We start from the raw sequence: 19,189 nt of genomic DNA, 5'->3' as shown, positions 1-19,189 counted from the left end.
GAGAGAGAGAGAGAGAGAGAGAGAAGATCCGAAGCAAGCTCTGGGTTGACAGCAGAGAGCCCGATGCAGGGCTCGAACTCACAAACCGTGAGATCATGACCTGAGACGAAGTTGGATACTCGACCAACTGAGCCACCCAGGCATTCCAAAATACCACTTTTAATCAAACTAAATTCTAAATGTAGTTACTTTTATTTCTGGAATTTCTTTTATTATTTTTTTAAATTTTATTTAAATCCAACTTAGTCAACATATAATGTAATAATGGTTTGAGGAACAGAATTTAGTGACTCATTACTTATATAACATCCAGTGCTCTGGAATTTCTATTCAGTTCCATTGGTCTTCCTACTTGTATGCCAGAACCATACAGTTCTAGTGACTGAGGCTTAGTGATATGTTTTAAGACTTCATATATCTCTCAAGTCCTTCACTGTTCTTCTTTTTCAGAGGTATATAGTTTATCTTGCTTGTTTCCTTTTTTCATATGAACTTTAAAATTAACTTGGCTAGTACCAGGGGGAAAAAAGTATATATTTTTATTTGGGTCATGTTAAGTTAATAAATTAACCTAAGGAAAACTGACCTGTTTATAATGTTGAGTCTTTGTATCAAAAAGATGTTATGTCTTCTCATTTTTTTCAAGTCTACTTTTGCATCCTTCAGGAGTATTTTAAAGCTTTTGGTATAAGTCTTACATATTTCTTAATAGGTTTATTCTAGGTAGTTTATCTTTGTTGGTATTGGGAAATGGAGTCTTCCATTATATCTCATAACTGGCTGTTATTTGCATATGAAAAATTGATTTCTGTATATTCAATTGACCTTGCTGAATTTTCCTGGTGTTTATGCTAAGTTTTTTAATCAATTACTTTTAGTTTCCAATATATAATCATATCACCTGCAAACAGAAATGGTTTTATCACTTCCTTTTCAATTACTTTACCTCCACTTTTTTTTCATTTATGTAATTGTTTTGGCTAGTACCTCCAATGCAATATTGATTAGTAGTGGTGATAGTGGGCATCATTGTCTTGTTCCTGATTTTAGTTAGAAAACATACTTGTATTTCCCTACTCAGTATGATGTGGCTGAGTTGGACATCCCTGATCATGTTACAGAAGTATCTATTGACTACTATTTTATTACTTTATTACAATTAAGAAGGGGTGTTAAATTTTGTCAAAGGCCTTTTCTGTAGATATGGAGACGGTCATATGCTTTATGAGTCTACTTTCTTATCTCTGGATATCTTCATATTTCAAAAATTCGACTTCATAGCTATTTAATCTTCTCATCGTCTAAAATTAAAAGAATATGGGAGCACGAATAGGCAGAGCACAAAGGATTTTTAGGGCAGTAAAACTACTCTGCATGATACTAGATTGGTAGATAGATGTCATTATAGATTTGTCTAGACCCATAGATGCACAACACCAAGAGTGAACTCTAATGTAAACTATGAACTTTGGGTGATTATAATGTATCAATGTAGGTTTATCAGTTATAACAAATGTACCACTCTGGTGGATGATGGGTGATGTTAGTAATAAAGGAGGTTATACATATTTGGGGGCTAGGGGTATTTGGGAAATCTCTGCACCTTCCCCTCAACTTTGCTGTGAACCTTATACTACTCTAAAAAAAATCAAATCTAAAAAATTTAAAAATTTTTTAATTTTTTTTTGAGAAAAAGAGAGTGTGTGGAGAGTGTGGAGGAGAGGGGCAGAAGAAGAGGGTGAGAGAGAGAGAGAGAGAAAGAGAGAGAGAGAGAAAGAGAGAGAGAGTCCCAAGTAGGCTCCAGGCTCAGTGCAGAGCATGATTCAGGGCTCAATCCCACCACCCTGGGATCATCCTGAGCAAAAATCAAGAGTCAGGGGCTCAACCGAATGAGCCATGCAGCTGCTCTATTCTTCTTCTTGTAAGCTAGTGGCTTAATTCATTACTTTTCTTTCATTCTTCCTTTATACTGACATAATAACTTAAGGCTAATCATTTTGATTTTTGAATGATGTAAATGGATTACCTATTTTAAAAATTAAATTTTAAAAAATTAAGAGAAGGCAAATCAATACTAACATTAAATTTTGACAAGAAAAACATGGTATGTGCTGACCTCCACAACCAAATACTGAAAGTTTCCTACTTTTTCTTTAGCACTTACCTTGAAGGGAATCCAATTTCGCTTTAATTAGCATTCGTAACCTTGCCACTTCTTGCCTTTTCAGCTCATCAAGTTTTGTCCTCACATGGTGACTTACTAAATCCAATTCTTTGCTTAGCCTCCCACTCTGTTAACAAAATTAACAAATTAGTTTTATTTATTACATTCCATTTTTAGACCAGACACAATATATTAAAATTTGGGTTATGATAAAGTAGTGATAAATAATTCTAATTAATTTAGATAAATTTGATATTATAAAAAGAATTTCTCTTAGAAGACACTCAGTTTGTAACTCTAAAATCAAAATATCTAAAAACCATATATTATGAAAAGAGCCCAAATGTCCATCAACTGATGAATGGATAAAGAAGATGTAGTATACATACATAAAAATAAATTCAAAATGGATGAAAGACCTAAATGTGAGACAGAAAACCATCAAAAGCCTACAGGAGAACAGCAGCAACCTCTTTAACACGGGCTATAGCAACTTCTTACTAGACACGTCTCTGGAGGCAAGGGAAACAAAAGCAAAAATGAACTATAGGGACTTCATCAAGATAAAAAGCTTCTTCATAGCAAAGGAAACAATCAACAAAACTAAAAGGCAGCCTATGGAATGGAAGAAGATATTTGCAAATGAAATATCTGATAAAGAGTTAGTATCCAAAATATATAAAGAATTTATCAAACTCAACACCCAAAGAACAAATAATTCAGCTAAGAAATGGGCAGAAGACATGAACAGACATTTTTCCAAAGAAGACATCCAGATGGCTAACAGACACATGAAAAGATGCTCAACATTACTCATCAGCAGGGAAATGCAAATCAAAACCACAATGAGATACCACCTCCTACCCGTCAGAATGGCTAAAATTAACAACACAGGAAACAAGAGATGTTGATGAGGATATGGAGAAAGGGGACCCTCTTACAATGTTTGTGGGAATGCAAACTGGTGCAGGCACTTTGGAAAACAGTATGGAAGTTCCTCAAAAAGTTAAAAATAGAACACTCCACAATGCAGAAATTGTACTACTAGGTATTTATCCAAAGGATACAAAATTGCTGATTCAAAGGGGCACATGTACCCTGATGTTTATAGCAGCATTATCAACAATAGCCACATTACGGAAATAACCCAAGTGTCCATCACCTGATGAATGGATAAAGAAGATGTGGCTCATATATATAATGGAATATAACTCAACCATCAGAAAGAATGAAAGCTTGCCATTTGCAACAATGTGGATAGAGCTAGAGCAAAATAAATCAGAGAAAGATAAATACCTTATGATTTCACTCATATGTGGAACTTAAGAAACGAAACAGATGAATGTAGGGGGAAAAAGAGAGGCAAATCAGGAAACAGAGTCTTAACCATAGAGAACAAATTGAGGGTTACCAGAGGGGAGGTGAGTGGAGGGGATGGGTTAAATATGTGAGGGGATTAAGGAGGGCACTTGTGATGAGCACTGGGTGTTGTAAGTGATAAATCACAAAATTCTACACCTGAAACTAATGTTACACTGTATGTTAACTAACTGGAATTTAAATAAAAATTTGGAGAAAGAAAGAAAAGATAAAAATAAAAACCACATTAATTTAAAGCATAATTAAAGCACAAAGGAGAAACTCAAAACGTGACTTGAATTGTAAAATGGTACAGCCACTTTAGAAAACAAATTTGGCAGTTCCTCAAAAAGTTAAACACAGAATTACCATATGACCCAGCAATTCCATTAGTAGGTATATATCTAAAGAATTGAAACATATGTTCACATAAAAACTTGCACTTGAATGTTCATAGCATCATTATTCACACTAGCATAAAAAGTAGAAGTAACACTGTTCAGCTGTAAAAAGAAATGAATGTACCCATATAAGCTACAATACAATGAACCTTGAAAACATGCTTAAGTCAAAGAAACCAGACACAAAAGGCCACAGACTGTATAATTCCATTTATGTGGAATGTCCAGAATAGACAAATCCATAGAGATAGAAAGTAGATTAATGGTTGTCAAAAGTGGAGAAGAGGGGGGAAAAGTAGAGTGATGGCTTAACGGATACAGAGTTTCTTTTGAGGGGAAATGAAATTGTTTAAAAGGAGATATCGGTAATGGTTGCATGTAGATACACTAAAACCCACTGAATTATATGCTTTCAAGGGGAAAGTTTTAAGGTATGTAAATTATATTTCAATAAAGTAATTTTTTAAAGTAACATGGCCACATTAAGCTTTAGTAATTCCATATACAAATAACTTTTCAAAATTCACCTTTTTTACATTGTGTCCTTTGATTACTTTTCTCATAGATGAATAATTAGATACATGTTCCAAAATTTAAGAAACAAAATAGCTAGTAGTTTACTTTCTCTTGTTTATAAATGCATTTGCAATCACAAACTGCAAATCTAGCAATCAGGCAGATAAACCTTTTAGGACTGAATCAACGGGGCCTGCTGAGGAAGGTTAAAAAAAAAAAAAAATGAACCCCTTCCGCCCACCCCCCTCCCCAAGGAAGACCAAGAAATAATGTTCAGAGAGTAAGAAGGAGAACCAAGAGAATGTGTTGTTATGAAACACAAAGCAGTATGCTCAAGGAGAGACCGGTCATCATTATTACATAAAACAATGGTTCTCAAAGTGTAGTCCCCAACGCCAACTGGGAACTTTAGGATATGCAAGTTCTAGACTTACTGATTCAGAAAGCCTATAGGTGGGGGCCAAGAAATCTGTGTTTCAACAAGCCCTAAAATCTGAGCACCACTGAGATAAAATAAAAGAGTCCAGTAAGAATAGGAATAAAAAGTGTTTACTGTATTTGCCAATTAAGAAATAACTGACATCCTTCATGAAAGTATACTCAGTGGAGGGATGTGGGCAAAGCCATGATCTTTCCAGTTAGCAATACTTGGGAAGTGAAGAAATGTAGTATGATTCCCCTTTCAAAATACTTGGCTGAAAAGGAAAGGACAAATTCTAACTTTTTTCACCCATTTTCTCCTGAGAAAAGAGTCTTTGCTGAGCTATTTATAATGATCCTGTTGACTTGAGTTTTATTGTCTATTTTAATTCTTCTATCTTTTTCACTGAATAACTATTTAACTTACTTCATTTTGTCTCTCCCTTCCTTAATAAGGAATAGGAATTGACTATGAAAAGAAGACAGTTATAAAAGTATTCCCTGTATTGGTATGCCTGGCTGGATCAGTCAGTAAAGCACATGACTCTTGATCTCAGGGTTGTGAGTTGCCCCACATAGGGTATGGAGCACACTTAAAAAAAAAAAAAAAACAAGTATTCCCTATAGCAAACCAGGATTATCTCCCTATTATATTTCCCATTATCCACCTGTTCTGTTATCCACAAAAAATGTTCTTAACCCTACCTGAAGTAGATAAGAGACACTAAAAGTTCTATGTTAAATATTATTCACCCCAGGAAATTAGTTCCACAGGGCAAATTAATTCTTCAAAGGAAACACAAGATTGTTCTCAAGACAATTCAAGGAAATTATTGGCAGAATTCCTATTATCAGGAAGAATGATTTCCCCCCTTCCTCCATCACTTCATACTGAATTATGTGTCCATGCTCTACATCTCCAAAATATATTATACTCCCATCATATATTCATCCTATTAATCTTTTTCTAGGTATTACTTATTCAGAATAAATTCTAATTTCTTTAAGAGCCTGGAAAGAGTCCATCTTTGTATTCCTAGTACTCAAGTCAGTGTCTGAGATGCTTTAATGTTTGTTAATTATTTAATTACATTTACCTTTATTTCCTCTATGTCTGCTTTCTGTAGCTTTTCTCTGAAATGATTATCTGTTTCCAGCACATCAATCACTTGCTTAAGATATTCGTCATAATAAAGTCCAGTATCCTTCAAATTAAGAAACAAACAATAATGTTTCTGAAAGTTTTTTCTTCCCTGCATCTAAAGATCTCAATCCTAAAAAATAAAAAAAAATTTAAAAAAAAGTCTAACAAAATGGCACTGAGGTGTATCTACTTTAACAGCTTGGACAAAGTCAAAAAGCTATACTTCTCAAATGAAAAATTTTATATCAGAACCAATATAATGTTTTATTGTTACATAAAGGTACATTTTCTATACGGCTTAGACAATGAAGACTTAACTGATAATATTATTGGTTTTACCCCATTGTCACCTGTCTTTCCTCATTACTATCTCTCCTTTGAATATGATACAATGTTTGCTTGGCTGGTGAGCTCTACATTGGAAATGTATTATGATTGGGCACCTGGGTAGCTCTGTCAGTTAAGCTCTGACTTCAGCTCAGGTCATAATCTCAGTTTGTGAGTTCGAGCCCCACATCAGGCTCTGTGCTGCTTCAGACCCTCTGTCTCCCTCTCTCTGCCCCTCCCCTGCTGGTTCTCTCTCTCTCTCAAAATAAATAAATAAACTTAAAAAAAAAGCATGGAAATGTATTATTAGGATTAATTCCCCTATGCATTATTTAATATATGACCTACATAAATAAACATTGTCTAATATTAAACAACATATGCTTATCCAATACTCTTTCACTGCCATTTCAGAAATAGTTCCTAAATATGCAGTTTTATAAGTAATAAATATTAGCAGCATTTAGTTAAAATTCTTCCCATAAGGTTATATTTATCATTTCACTTACTGGTGGTTCTATCTTTGCGCTGTCCACAGGTTGAGTATTTTTTACTTTTGTCTTGTCTATGTCTATAGGCACAGCTTCAAGAGCAGAACGTAGACAGGTAACCAAGAGAAAACAATATTGTATTAAGATAGTCCTCCACCTCATCTGAAATAAAGGTATAATTTTAGATAGTAAGGTCTTGAAAAGATGCCTTCAAACTATATATAAATGCATTCCCAATGCCATGTTAATAACATATCCAATTTCAAGAAATTTAATACAACCAAATAATTCTAGAGAGATGTTAAAAATAGATTATAAGTTATCCAAAATAATACTTTAAACAGATCACTAAATAAAATCAGGGGAGAAATGCTTTTCAACCAAAATTAAAAAGACAAGTAATCAAAACTTTAAAGTTTAAACTGCTTATAGTATAAGAAATCATTTAGTTAATTATAAAAGCTTCAAATAAAGATGATAATAAGGTTCTCAAAATCTTTAAAAGCAAATAGCCCAAATTTAAGAAAGGGAGAAGTAAGGAAAAACTGTATTTTTTTATTAAAATAATAGGGAGCTAAAATTGTTTCTAGACATATTTAATTTAGCTTCGATCTAATTTTGAAAATAAGTTGCTCTATAAATATAAGTTGATTAAAACAGACAACTATTGGGGCACCTGGGTGGCTCAGTCGGTTAAGGGTCTGACTTCAGCTCAGGTCATGATCTTGTGGTCTGTGAGTTTGAGCCCCGCGTCGGGCTCTGTGCTGACAGCTCAGATCCTGGAGCTTGTTTCCTATTCTGTGTCTCCCTCTCTCTCTGACCCTCCCCCATTCACGCTCTGTCTCTCTCTGTCTCAAAAATAAATAAACATTAAAAAAAAAAACAAAACCCAGACAACTATTTTCTTAACCTTATAAACATTATTTTATCATAGCCAGTAGTAATTTGATAAAAATTCTTTTTGGACAATAATCTTTCAAATAAATAGGTCAATAAAATATCAAGCTTGAAACAAGCAAGCAGCAACTATTAATATTCCCACAATATTATTCAAACTTTGTTTATTCAAACAGTTTCTACTCCATAAGGATCTTAGTAGCTCTGGAGGATCTACTACAAAAATGAGAATGAATAAAAATTGCATATTTAATTGATTTTATACATATAGATTCATGTTAGGGTCCAAGTCAAATATAACAGTCTGACCGTACATATAGAATATGCATCATTTAACTCAGAATCTCCCAAACTTAGCTGGCTATGGACCTTTTTTTAAGTCACATGTTTTTGTTTTTTGTTTAATTTTTTTTTATGTTTATTTATTTTTGAAGGAGAGAGAGACAGAGCGTGAGGGGGGAGGGGCAGAGAGAGGGAGACACAGAATCCGAAGCAGGCTCCAGGCTCTAAGCTGCCAGCATAGAGCCCGACGCAGGGCTTGAACCTGTAAACCACAAGATCATGACCAGAGCCTAAGTCGGAGGCTTAACCGACTGAGCCACCCAGGCGCCCCTGAAGTCACATGGTTTTATCCATAGAACACAATTTGGAAAAGAGTACACTGCCTCTCATTTTTACCACAACCCTAGATAATAGATAAGGCAGTGACTCATTTTACAGATGAAGAAAATTTTAATGAAAACAATTCACTCATGGAGCATTGTCCTGCATTAACAAAATTACTAGAACTCACATTTTAGTGCTATTTCTAATATATCAGAATTTTTTAGCATCTTTATTGAGATATAATTCTCATGCCATAAAATTCACCCATTTAAGGTACAGGATTTGTCTATTCTGTAAAGATGCTACTCTACGTTTAGTTCTCAAACCTGAAGGATCAAATCTCATGGGAGCTTGATTCTCAGGCTGTCCCCAAGACCTCTAGAATCAGAAGCTCTAGGGTGGGAGCCAGAATCTTTTTTAACAAACTTTCTGGGTAATTTCTACATACGTATGCTCAAGCCCAAGATTGATTATTCTCTAGGAGACTAGTTCTTCAACATGATCATTGTGAGTAAATGTTTTTCAGGATGAAATGTTTGGGAGATGTTGGCTCAATGAAGCTAAATAAGTTTTTGTCTTTGCAAGACTTTCAGAGCCTGTGATGGCTTACTATGCACTATGAATCTTTAATAGAAGGATGACTTGTTTCTCCACAGAATATGTTCCCATCATGAATCATCTACTCTTCCCACAATTATTTTTTTTATGACAAACAAGGTTTATTTCTCATTCATGCTTCATGCCCATTACAGGTGTATGTTTTGTTTTTGGTTTTGGTTTTTGAGATATAATTTACATGCCACAAAACTACCTCTTTTAAATTATGCAGTTCAGAGGTTTATAGTATATTCATACGGTTGTGCAATTATCACTACTATCTAATTTTTTAGAACACTTTCATCATTCCAAAAAGAACCTGGTACCTATTAGCAGTCACTTGCCATTCCTTCATTCTCCCAGCACCTGGCAACCATTGATCTACTTTCAGTCTGTATAGATTTTCCTAGTCTAGACACTTCCCATGTATGGAATCATACGATGTGTGGCCTTTTGCATCTGGCTTTTTTTATTTAGCACTATATTTTCAAGGTCCAATCACGTAACACGAATCAGTACTTCATTCTTTCGTATAGCATTTGTATAGGCGGTATTTTAACAATTCATGAGTTGATAGACATTTGGGTTGTCTCTACATTTTTTGGCTAGTTTGAATAATGCTACTATGAACATTTGTGTCCAAGTTATCGTGTTAACATGTTTCCAATTCTTTTGTTTATATATCAAGGAATGGAATTGCTGGGTCAATCTGGTGACTCTATGTTTAAGTTTGTTTTTTTTTTTAATTTTTTTTTAACGTTTATTTATTTTTGAGACAGAGAGAGACAGAGCATGAACGGGGGAGGGGCAGAGAGAGAGGGAGACACAGAATCGGAAGCAGGCTCCAGGCTCTGAGCCATCAGCCCAGAGCCCGACGCGGGGCTCGAACTCGCAGACCGCGAGATCGTGACCTGAGCTGAAGTCGGACGCTTAACCGACCGAGCCACCCAGGCGCCCCTCTATGTTTAAGTTTTTGAGGAACTGCTAAATTATTTTCCATAGCACCAATTTACATTTCCACCAGCAATAGATGAGGCTTTCAATGTTTCCATATCCTCACCAACACGTGTTATTGTCTTTTTTATTATAGCCAACCTACTAGATGTGAAGTGGCATCTCATTTTGATTTTGATTTCCATTTCATTGTCTAATAATATTAAGCATCTCTTCATGTATTTATTAGCTGTATCTGTACCTTTTTTAAAAAATTAAGTATCATTGAGTTAGTTGTTTTTTAAAAACAATCTGAATTCTAACTTCTGTTACCTTTGCAAGTCCCATGGGGCCCTGCAAATAGGCTGGCCAAATGACCATTAAAAAGGATAATAGTTGTGGGGCGCCTGGGTGGCTCACTAGGTTGAATGTCCGACTTTGGTTCAGGTCATGATCTCATGGTTCGTGGGTTCCAGGTCCACATCAGGCTCTGTGCTGACAGCTCAGAGCCTAGGGCCTGCTTTGGATTCTGTGTCTCCCTCTCTCTACCCCTCCCCCACTCGCGTTCTGTCTCTCTCTCTCAAAAATAAATAAACTTTGGGCGCTTGGGTGGCTCAGACGGTTGAGTGTCCGAATTCGGCACAGGTCACGATCTTCGGTCTCTGAGTTCAAACCCTGCATCGGGCTCTGTGCTGACAGCTCAGAGCCTGGAGCCTGGAGCCTGCTTCAGATTCTGTATCTCCCTCTCTCTCTGCCCCTCCCCCACTCATGCTCTGTCTCTATCTCTCTCTGTCAAAAATAAACATTAAAAATTTTTTAAATAAATAAATAAACATTAAAAAAAAAGGATAATAGTTTTAAGGGCAGTCATGGCCAAAAAGCCCAAATTGTGACTTAAACTGCTCCAGTCAATTTTGATGTCTTCTACACAGCTTCTAAAGCTGAATCAGGTCTCCATGGCTCCTAACATGATACACATATAGTTGGAAAATGAATAAGCACTAACATGATTTGAATAGTCTTTCTATAATGTGCATGCAGAGAGTCAGATGAGTGATATACCTCTGTAACTTCATTTTGCAGGCCTCATCAGGAACTGTGACTATCCCTTGATATGGTCAATCCAGAGTTTAGAAGAATCTTTCACATAGACTCCTCCCCTCCACCCTGCAGTAACTCCAATGTCCCTTAGACTCTCCTCCTTCTACCATACAGCACACACACACAGGGAAATATATAAGCAGTCCTGTATCAGCAATTGGCAGCTATGTCACATATTTTGAAATATGCTCTTTTTAAAAATAGCATCCACCTTTACACAAGAGAAGCCTGAGATTAATAAAAATAAATTACAGTTATTGAATCTTGGAAGTGGATTTCCTTTTACAGTTTGTCTCTTCTCTCACCATCCTGTCAGATCTGCCATAAATGAGAAGGCAAGTCAAGAGAGGAGCATGTTTGTACACGTGAAAGTGGTGTGTGTGTGTGTGTGTGTGTGTGTGTGTGCGCACGCACATCTCAACATCTCAAAGTGATAAAGTAACAAGAAGTCTCTGGGTATCTACCCTAAAATATTAACTGAATTCATGGCTTACTAACTTTAAATTGGGTCCCAGACTCATTACAAATAACAATAGAAACCACCAATTGAGTGTTTACTATGTACCAAGCAGTATACTAAACTTTTTCTTACATTAAATAATTAATTCTTACAAAGACTCTGTGAAATAAATATTATCCCCATTTTAAAGTACAGGAAGCTGAGACATATCAGTTTAAAAACCTGATCTGGGTCACACAGGAGTAAGTCATATAGCCAGAGTTTGTTTGGGCCTGGGACCAACTGACTCCAAAGCTTCTGACTGTTTTTAAGCAGTGGTTCTCAAAGTGTGACCCCTGGGCCAGCAGCACCAGTACCACCTGGAAGTTTGTTAGAAATGCAAATTATTGGGGCACCTGGGTGGTGTCAATCCCTTAAGTGTCCCACTTCAGCTCAGATCATGATCTCTTGAGTTTGAGCCCCACAGCACAGAGCCTACTTCAGATCTTCTGTCCCCCTCTCTCTTTGCCCCTCCCTGGCTTGCTCTCTCTCTCTTTCAAAAATAAATAAACATTTTTTTTTTAAATGAAATTATCAAGGCTTCCTCCAGACTTTTAAGTTGGAGAATCTTTGGGAGTGGGGGGCACAATCTTAACAAGCCCTATAGGTAATTCTGATACATGCTAACATTTGAAAACATAATGCCTCCCTTTGCTCTATCATTCACAAATGTACTCTGCAAAGAAAGACAAAGAGAATGCTTATCTGTAAAAGTAAATTTACATCCTCAAGGAACAGAAAAATGGGTGTTATATCTAAGAACAGTAAGGCAAAATTAAATTTGGGTCTATATTCTAATTCTAGCTGCACCACTCAGTTGCTATAAGATCATAGGTCAATTAACTTTCCCTGCTTGTTTTCTTATTTTTAAAAATAAAGGATTTTTTTAAAAGGGAATTTAACTAGACCTCAGTATTCTTTAAGCTCTTAAATTCTATTACCACTTTTTTTTGGTCACAGATCTTTTTCTGTTACGTTATTAGAAATGCTAATAAAATTGCTTGCACTCACACCAATTGTATGAAATGATTAAGTTATATGATTTATAAATGCCTTTAAATTAAATATTGCTTATTCAGCCAGTTTCAAATTACATGAGTAAAGCAAGTAGAAGATCTGGGTGCTGGGATACAGAGAAAATAAAAATCAACTACCAAAGAAACTTCCTATCTACATATAATAAAAATGAGGTAAAGCCAGAAACATTTCATTCTTTGGATACAGAGTGCCCTCTGATCAAACTTACACCTTGCTTCTGGAAGAGAAAGCTCCTCCTTGATTTCAGGTTTAGCAATTGCCAGACTTGTATTTCATTCACCCTGGATTTATTTTTACTGTTGCAGGAAGGAGATAATGAATTGTGACTGCCATTTCAAAACCAAAAACAGTTTTACTTTTTGATAATTTTAGAGGACAAAAGACTGAGAGTTCAAGGGGAAACTTGTTTGTTTTCAAATCAAATACAACAGAACTGATAAAAAATAAATACAACCAGATGCAGAAAGACACATGCTATATGATTCTATTTGTAACTAATAAATAGAATAGATCTAATATTCAGAATTAGCAAACCTATAGAGAAAGAAAGTAGATTAATGGTGCTTAGGATTACTGGTGGACAGAAGCAGGAATGAGAAATGACCACTAATGGGTGTGGGGTTCATTTTGGGGGTAATAAAAATGTCCTAAAATTAGACAATAATGATGGTTGTACAACCTTGTGAATATATGAAAAATTGTACACTTTTTTAAAAGTGTGAATCTTATGACACGTGAATCAATTTTCAATTTTTAAAACAGTCATGACAAACAGAGCAAAAAATCTGAGCCTATAAGAATGTAAACATAAGAAAAATGACAAATACAATTTACAAACCTCATTAACCTGTAGAAGTGTGGAAGTATAAACTAGCCATTCACTTTTATAATTTTTATATTCTTAGTGATTTTTATCCGCTTAAACTATCAGTACTAGAAAGTAAGTAAAAACCTTGCAGTATGATTTTTGGATTTACCTGTTTTCCTTATAATTCTGTCCATTTTATTTTAATATTTTGAGGCTATGAGGCCATGTTATTGAATGTACACAAATTGAAGATTTTCTAACTTTCCAGTGGATTTAATCTTTTATCATATTTTAGTGACCTTTCTACCCCAATTTGACTTAAGATCTATTTTATTTGGTAGTAATATAGCTAAACTAGTTTTCTTTTGATTAGTATGTGGAGACACACAGCCACGTACACACACACACACACACACACACACACACACACATATTTTAATCTAGTCTACTGATCTCTGTCTTCTAACTGGAGTATTTTCTTTGTTTATATTTAATCAAATTACCAATAATGTATTTAATCAACTTCAAAATGCACAATTTCCTGAGTTTAACATCTCAGAAATCAGAGAGTATTTTCAGTTAATGGAATATTACAATCATGGTTCACTAAGTGGCAATAGCAACATAATCTACTGTCTGCACATGAACCTTATCATAGCTCTTCCTACTCCATTTCTACAGATTTAGTTTTTGCATTGTTGGTACTTCACAAATTGAGCTTAATCACCATTTTAAATGTGATTTCCTTCAAAAAGGATTAAATTATGATTTGGCATTGAAATAGAGTTGTTTGGGGGGACTGGGTGGCTCAGTCAGTTAAGCATCCAACTTCAGCTCAGGTCATGATCTTGCAGTTCATGGGTTCAAGTCCCCCCATCAGGCTCTGTGTTGACAGCTCAGAACCTGGCTCCTGCTTCAGATTCTGTGTCTCCCTCTCTCTCTGCCCCTCCCCCACTCATACTCTGTCTGTCTCTCTCTTTCAAAAATAAATAAACATTTTAAAAACTTAAAGAAAAAGGAATAGAGTTATTTTGTAAACATAAAAATGAAGTAGCGGTATTAGTGAAACAAATGTTTTATGTTAAAGGAATAAGAGAAACTTCACACTTTCTTGTAAAGGAACAAGTAAAATATTTTACCTGACTTTAGAAAGGAAGATATTCTCAAGTAGAAAAACTGGATTATACTTTGTTACTGAGATCCAACAAGATTACCCATGAGTAGCCAAACAATGCAAAGGATGATAGTAGAAACTAATAGTGCCTCCAAGAAAATGTTTAAATTACAGTAAAACCTTGGATTGCAAGTAACTTGTTCTGTGAGTGTTCCGTAAGACAAACATTTCTAATAAATTTTAAGTTGATAAATGAGCAATGTCTTATAATATAAGTAGTACGGGACACCGAATGTCACATGATCACAACCGAGCCAATGGTTCTTGAAATTCACATTGATATACAAGTGCTTTGGATTACAAACGTGTTTCCAGAATGAATTATGCTCATGAACCAAGATTTTACTGTATATGGAATATGAGGCTGATTTGGTGGATTCATGCATCATAAGGACAAATGTCAATTTATCAGAAACTTCCTACTAACACTGAACAAAAGTTGCATAATTTCCATGAAATTTGAGGGAAAAACAAGCTAAATTTACTCAATAGGAAATGCTAACAAAATCCCACTGTTCTTTTCTTTGACCTGCCTGAAAATGGTGCACCAATGCTGAAGGTGCTAACTAGTTTGATATCCTGAGAATGCGTTAGAAAGCAGCATATCATGGTAACACTATTCATAAATGCCTATGGTCGAAAGTTGCTGCCATATCAAATTTAAATTTTAAATTTCCCAAAAATGTTATTGTATGCATAAAAGGATGGGTAGTGGTGGACAGCAGGGAATGGATGATGGCTGAGCCAAAGGAAGGCTAGCTAAATCTGGTTTGAATGTCCAAGAGCCCTCTATAACCTGGTAAGTGTATTAGTCTAGTCCTTGATACATTGTGAGGCCATGTATCCGAATATTTAAAGAACAGGATGCCTGAAAAGTAACACAACTTCATGTTATTCTTGATGTCATGTCTAGACCATTGCAATCTTCAGTGTTTTAGTCAACAAACCATTGAAGAAAGGGTATCTGAAAACTTTCTGTTGTCACCTTCAAGGAAGCACTGACATCAAAGCTTGCCAAATGAGTGTCAGAAGCTTGGAAGAAAATTCCAGGCAAAGGAGCTTGAAGAACTTCCCGGAAGAAAATCACCCTCACTCTCCATAGTAGAAAGAACAATGTTATATAGAAAAACAGATATTGACAAGTCTGAAATCAAGAAAGTGTTTCATAAAGATTCCGACTACGAATGTGCAAAAGTCTTAGGAATACTTTAACTAATTTCTTTATGTATGCCCAAAAGTGATGTCAGAAAAATATCTGTCTAGGTGAATCTAAAAATGCACTTTCAGTAAACATAAAATGAAACTGAAAGTGGCAAAGCATAGTGTCATAGTTTAATTGCCAGTATTTTTTTCTATATGATATATACTGATGTGTCTTGATATCAATGAAGTCTTAGGATCAATGAAATACCCTATTTTGGTTTTTTTAAATCTACATCTTCTTTTGGACTTTCTGTTTATCCTCCCTCTTTAATTATTTACTTCCTCTCCTTTCTTGCCTTTTTTGTTTGTATTTTATTAGTGGAGGATTTAAGAAATACTCTTCTCATGGGACAGCTGGGTGGCTCAGTCGGTTAAGCTCAGGTCACGATCTCGCCATTCATAGGATCGAGTCCTGCGTCAACCTCTGGGCTGACAGCATCGAGCCTGCTTGGGATTCTCTCTCTCCTCTCTCTCTGCTTCTCCTTTGCTTACTCTCTCTCTCTCTCTGTCTCTCAAAAGAAATAAATAAACATTTTAAAATTAAAAAACTAAAAAATAATAGAGGGGTGCCTGGGTGGCTCAGTCGGTTAAATGTCTGACTTTGGCTCAGGTCACCATCTCGAGGTTTGCAGGTTCCACCCCTGCATCCAGCTCCCTGCTGTCAGCACAGATCCCACTTCGGATCCTCTGTCCCTTTCTCTCTCTGCACCTCCGTCACTTGTGTTCTCTCTCTCAAAAATAAAAATTAACATTAAATTTTTTTTTAAACTAGGGGTGCCTGGGTGGTTCAGTCAGTTTAAGCATCTGACTTCGGCTCAGGTGATGATCTCGTGGTTCATGAGTTCAAGCCCCACTTGGGTCGGGCTCTGTGCTGACAGCTCAAAGCCTAGAGCCTGCTTCAGATTCTGTGTCTCCCTCTCTCGGTTCCTCCCCTGCTTGTGGTCTGTCTCTCTTTCAAAAATAAATAAATATTTTTTTTAATTTCTTTTAACTTTTTTAAAAATAGAAAATATTTTCTCCCTCTAACAGTTTCTAATCTTTTAGTGTTTATTCCAGAAGTAATTAGGACAATTAACTTACTAATGTCCTAACTTAGTAATGAAAACATTCACTTCTTTTTAAAAAACATTTTTTTTAGGGGCGCCTGGGTGGCGCAGTCGGTTAAGCGTCCGACTTCAGCCAGGTCACGATCTCGCGGTCTGTGAGTTCGAGCCCCGCGTCAGGCTCTGGGCTGATGGCTCGGAGCCTGGAGCCTGTTTCCAATTCTGTGTGTCTCCCTCTCTCTCTGCCCCTTCCCCGTTCATGCTCTGTCTCTCTCTGTCCCAAAAATAAATAAAAAACGTTGAAAAAAATTTAAAAAATAAAATAAAATAAAAAAAAATAAAAAACATTTTTTTTAAATTCCAGTATATGTAACCATGTTTTATTAGTTTCAGGACTACAATGTATTGGTTCAACAATTCTATGCATTACTCAGTGCTCATCCTGATAAGTGTACTCTTAATCCTCTTTACCTATTTCACTCATCCCCGCACCCACCTCCTCTCTGGTAACCACCAGTTTGTCCTCTAGAGTTAAGAGGTTGTTCTTTTGCTTGTCTTTTTTTCTGTTAAAACATTTACTTCTTAATAAGTCCTCAAGAATGTCAACTGTCATCACAACAAAAGAAATGGAAAATGTTCTAGCACCTCAAATAGAAAAGTAATGACACAAAAATTTCTTTAAATACCAAGATCATGTCAAATGTGTCAGATACAGACTTACAGATTTTCATAAACTCAATAACATGCAAATGCCCATACAAAATAAGGAGAGACAAGGTATAAGGAGAGGCAAAAGGAAGATGGGGAAACTAACCTACTTTTCTTCCAATATCTGGGCAGTAAGAATGGCCTCCTTTTCTTTATCACCCTCTTCTTCCATAAGAAGAAAAGGTATCTAAAGAAGAGACCTGGGCAGAACTCTGCTGAAACAGTAGACTGATTGAACCAGAACAGGCAGATAATATATGTTGTAATGTCAAATGATCTGAAATTCCAAATCAGTCCATGATCTCCATTCAGACTGCATGGAAAGCACTGTGCACAAGGGCATCGGAGCCTTGGGCAAAATTACAAAGTAAGCAGCATTCTGAAACCTCTTCTAGCATTTAGTAGATTAAAAAAAAAATAATTTCCCTAAATTTCCAAGTCCTAAAAGGAAGCTTATCTCTCTTCTCCTGTCTCTAATAAATCAAAATTCCCATTCACATACAGAGGTGGATTTTTTAACTATTAATGCCTACCGGTAGTTATCCAGATCAAGTTTACTTGGGGTCTGTGTGTGTGTGTGTGTGTGTGTGTGTGTGAGAGAGAGAGAGAGAGAGAGAGAGAGAGAGAGAGAGAGAGAGTTTCCTGTTTGATTGCAGGGAAATATCCTGGAAATGGTTAGAAAGAATGGTCATGGGTAAGACGGGTGGAGAGTACAGAAAACAGAATAGCTTGTTTCTCTTGCCTTATAATAGGAATTCCTCCTTCATCTACCTTCTTCCTCCTTCATCCACCTTTTTCTCCCTCTCTCATCTCTCCTTCATCTACCTTTTCCTCATCTACCTTTTTCCTCCTTCATCTACCTTTCATCTACCTTTTTCTCCCTCTCACAACCCTCCTCTTTTACTCTTCTTTTAAATTGTATTGAAGCAGGGGCGCCTTGGTGGCTTGATCGGTTAAGCGTCCGACTTCGGCTTAGGTCATGATCTCACGGTCCATGAGTTCAAGCCCCGTGTCGGGCTCTGTGCTGACAGCTCAGAGCCTGGAGCCTGTTTCAGATTCTATGTCTCCCTCTCTCTCTGCCCCTCCCCTGTTCATGCTCTGTCTCTCTCTGTCTCAAAAATAAATAAACGTAAAAAAAAATTTTTTTTAAATAAATAAATTGTATTGAAGCATATATTCTATAATCTATTGTACATATTTATTTAGCAACTATTTATTAAGTGTCCACTATGTACCAGATATGCTAGATAACAAGATAAAACAAGATAGACATGGCCCTTACCCTTGTAGGCCTTTCAATCTAGTGTAGAAGGTAGCCTAAACAATTGCAACTCAAAAAAAGCTGTTTATAAAACAATGCATAGCATGACCCTTTTTTTGTTAATTAAAACATCTTTAAAGGCATTAAAATAGTATTTGTGGGGCTCCTGCGTGGCTCAGTTAGATAAGCATCCAACCCTTGATTTCAGCTCAGGTCATGATCTCACAGTTGTGAGATCCATACTGAGCAAAGAGCCTGCTTAAGATTCTCTCTCTCCCTCTCCCTCTACCCCTTCCCAGCTCGTGCTATAAATAAATAAATAAATAAATAAATAAATAAATAAATAAAAATTTCTACAACTCAACACCAAAAATAACAGTAATGATCCAATAAAAAAATAGGCAGAGGACCTCAACAGGCATTTTTCCAAAGAAGACATAGAAATGGCCAACAGACACATGAAAAGATGCTCAACATCAATGAGGATCAAGGAAATGCA

General features: G+C 36.0%; 1 protein-coding gene across 2 annotated transcripts in view; it reads right to left on the bottom strand.

The window, feature by feature from the left end:
* The window catches only part of NUCB2 (nucleobindin 2), a 41,760-nt gene that overhangs the window by 14,998 nt on the left and 7,573 nt on the right, over positions 1-19,189 (bottom strand). For both annotated transcript variants that reach the window (XM_058688380.1, XM_058688381.1), the window contains exons 3-5: positions 6,841-6,984; positions 5,958-6,065; positions 2,165-2,291 (exon numbers count right to left, since the gene is read on the bottom strand). In XM_058688380.1, the coding sequence (XP_058544363.1) occupies positions 2,165-2,291; positions 5,958-6,065; positions 6,841-6,984 (379 nt within the window). The remainder of the gene's footprint in view (positions 1-2,164; positions 2,292-5,957; positions 6,066-6,840; positions 6,985-19,189) is intronic.

Source organism: Neofelis nebulosa, chromosome 10 (genome assembly GCF_028018385.1).
Source record: "Neofelis nebulosa isolate mNeoNeb1 chromosome 10, mNeoNeb1.pri, whole genome shotgun sequence".
Classification (NCBI taxonomy): Eukaryota; Metazoa; Chordata; class Mammalia; order Carnivora; family Felidae; genus Neofelis; species Neofelis nebulosa.
This window is presented reverse-complemented; position numbering and strand designations above follow the sequence as displayed.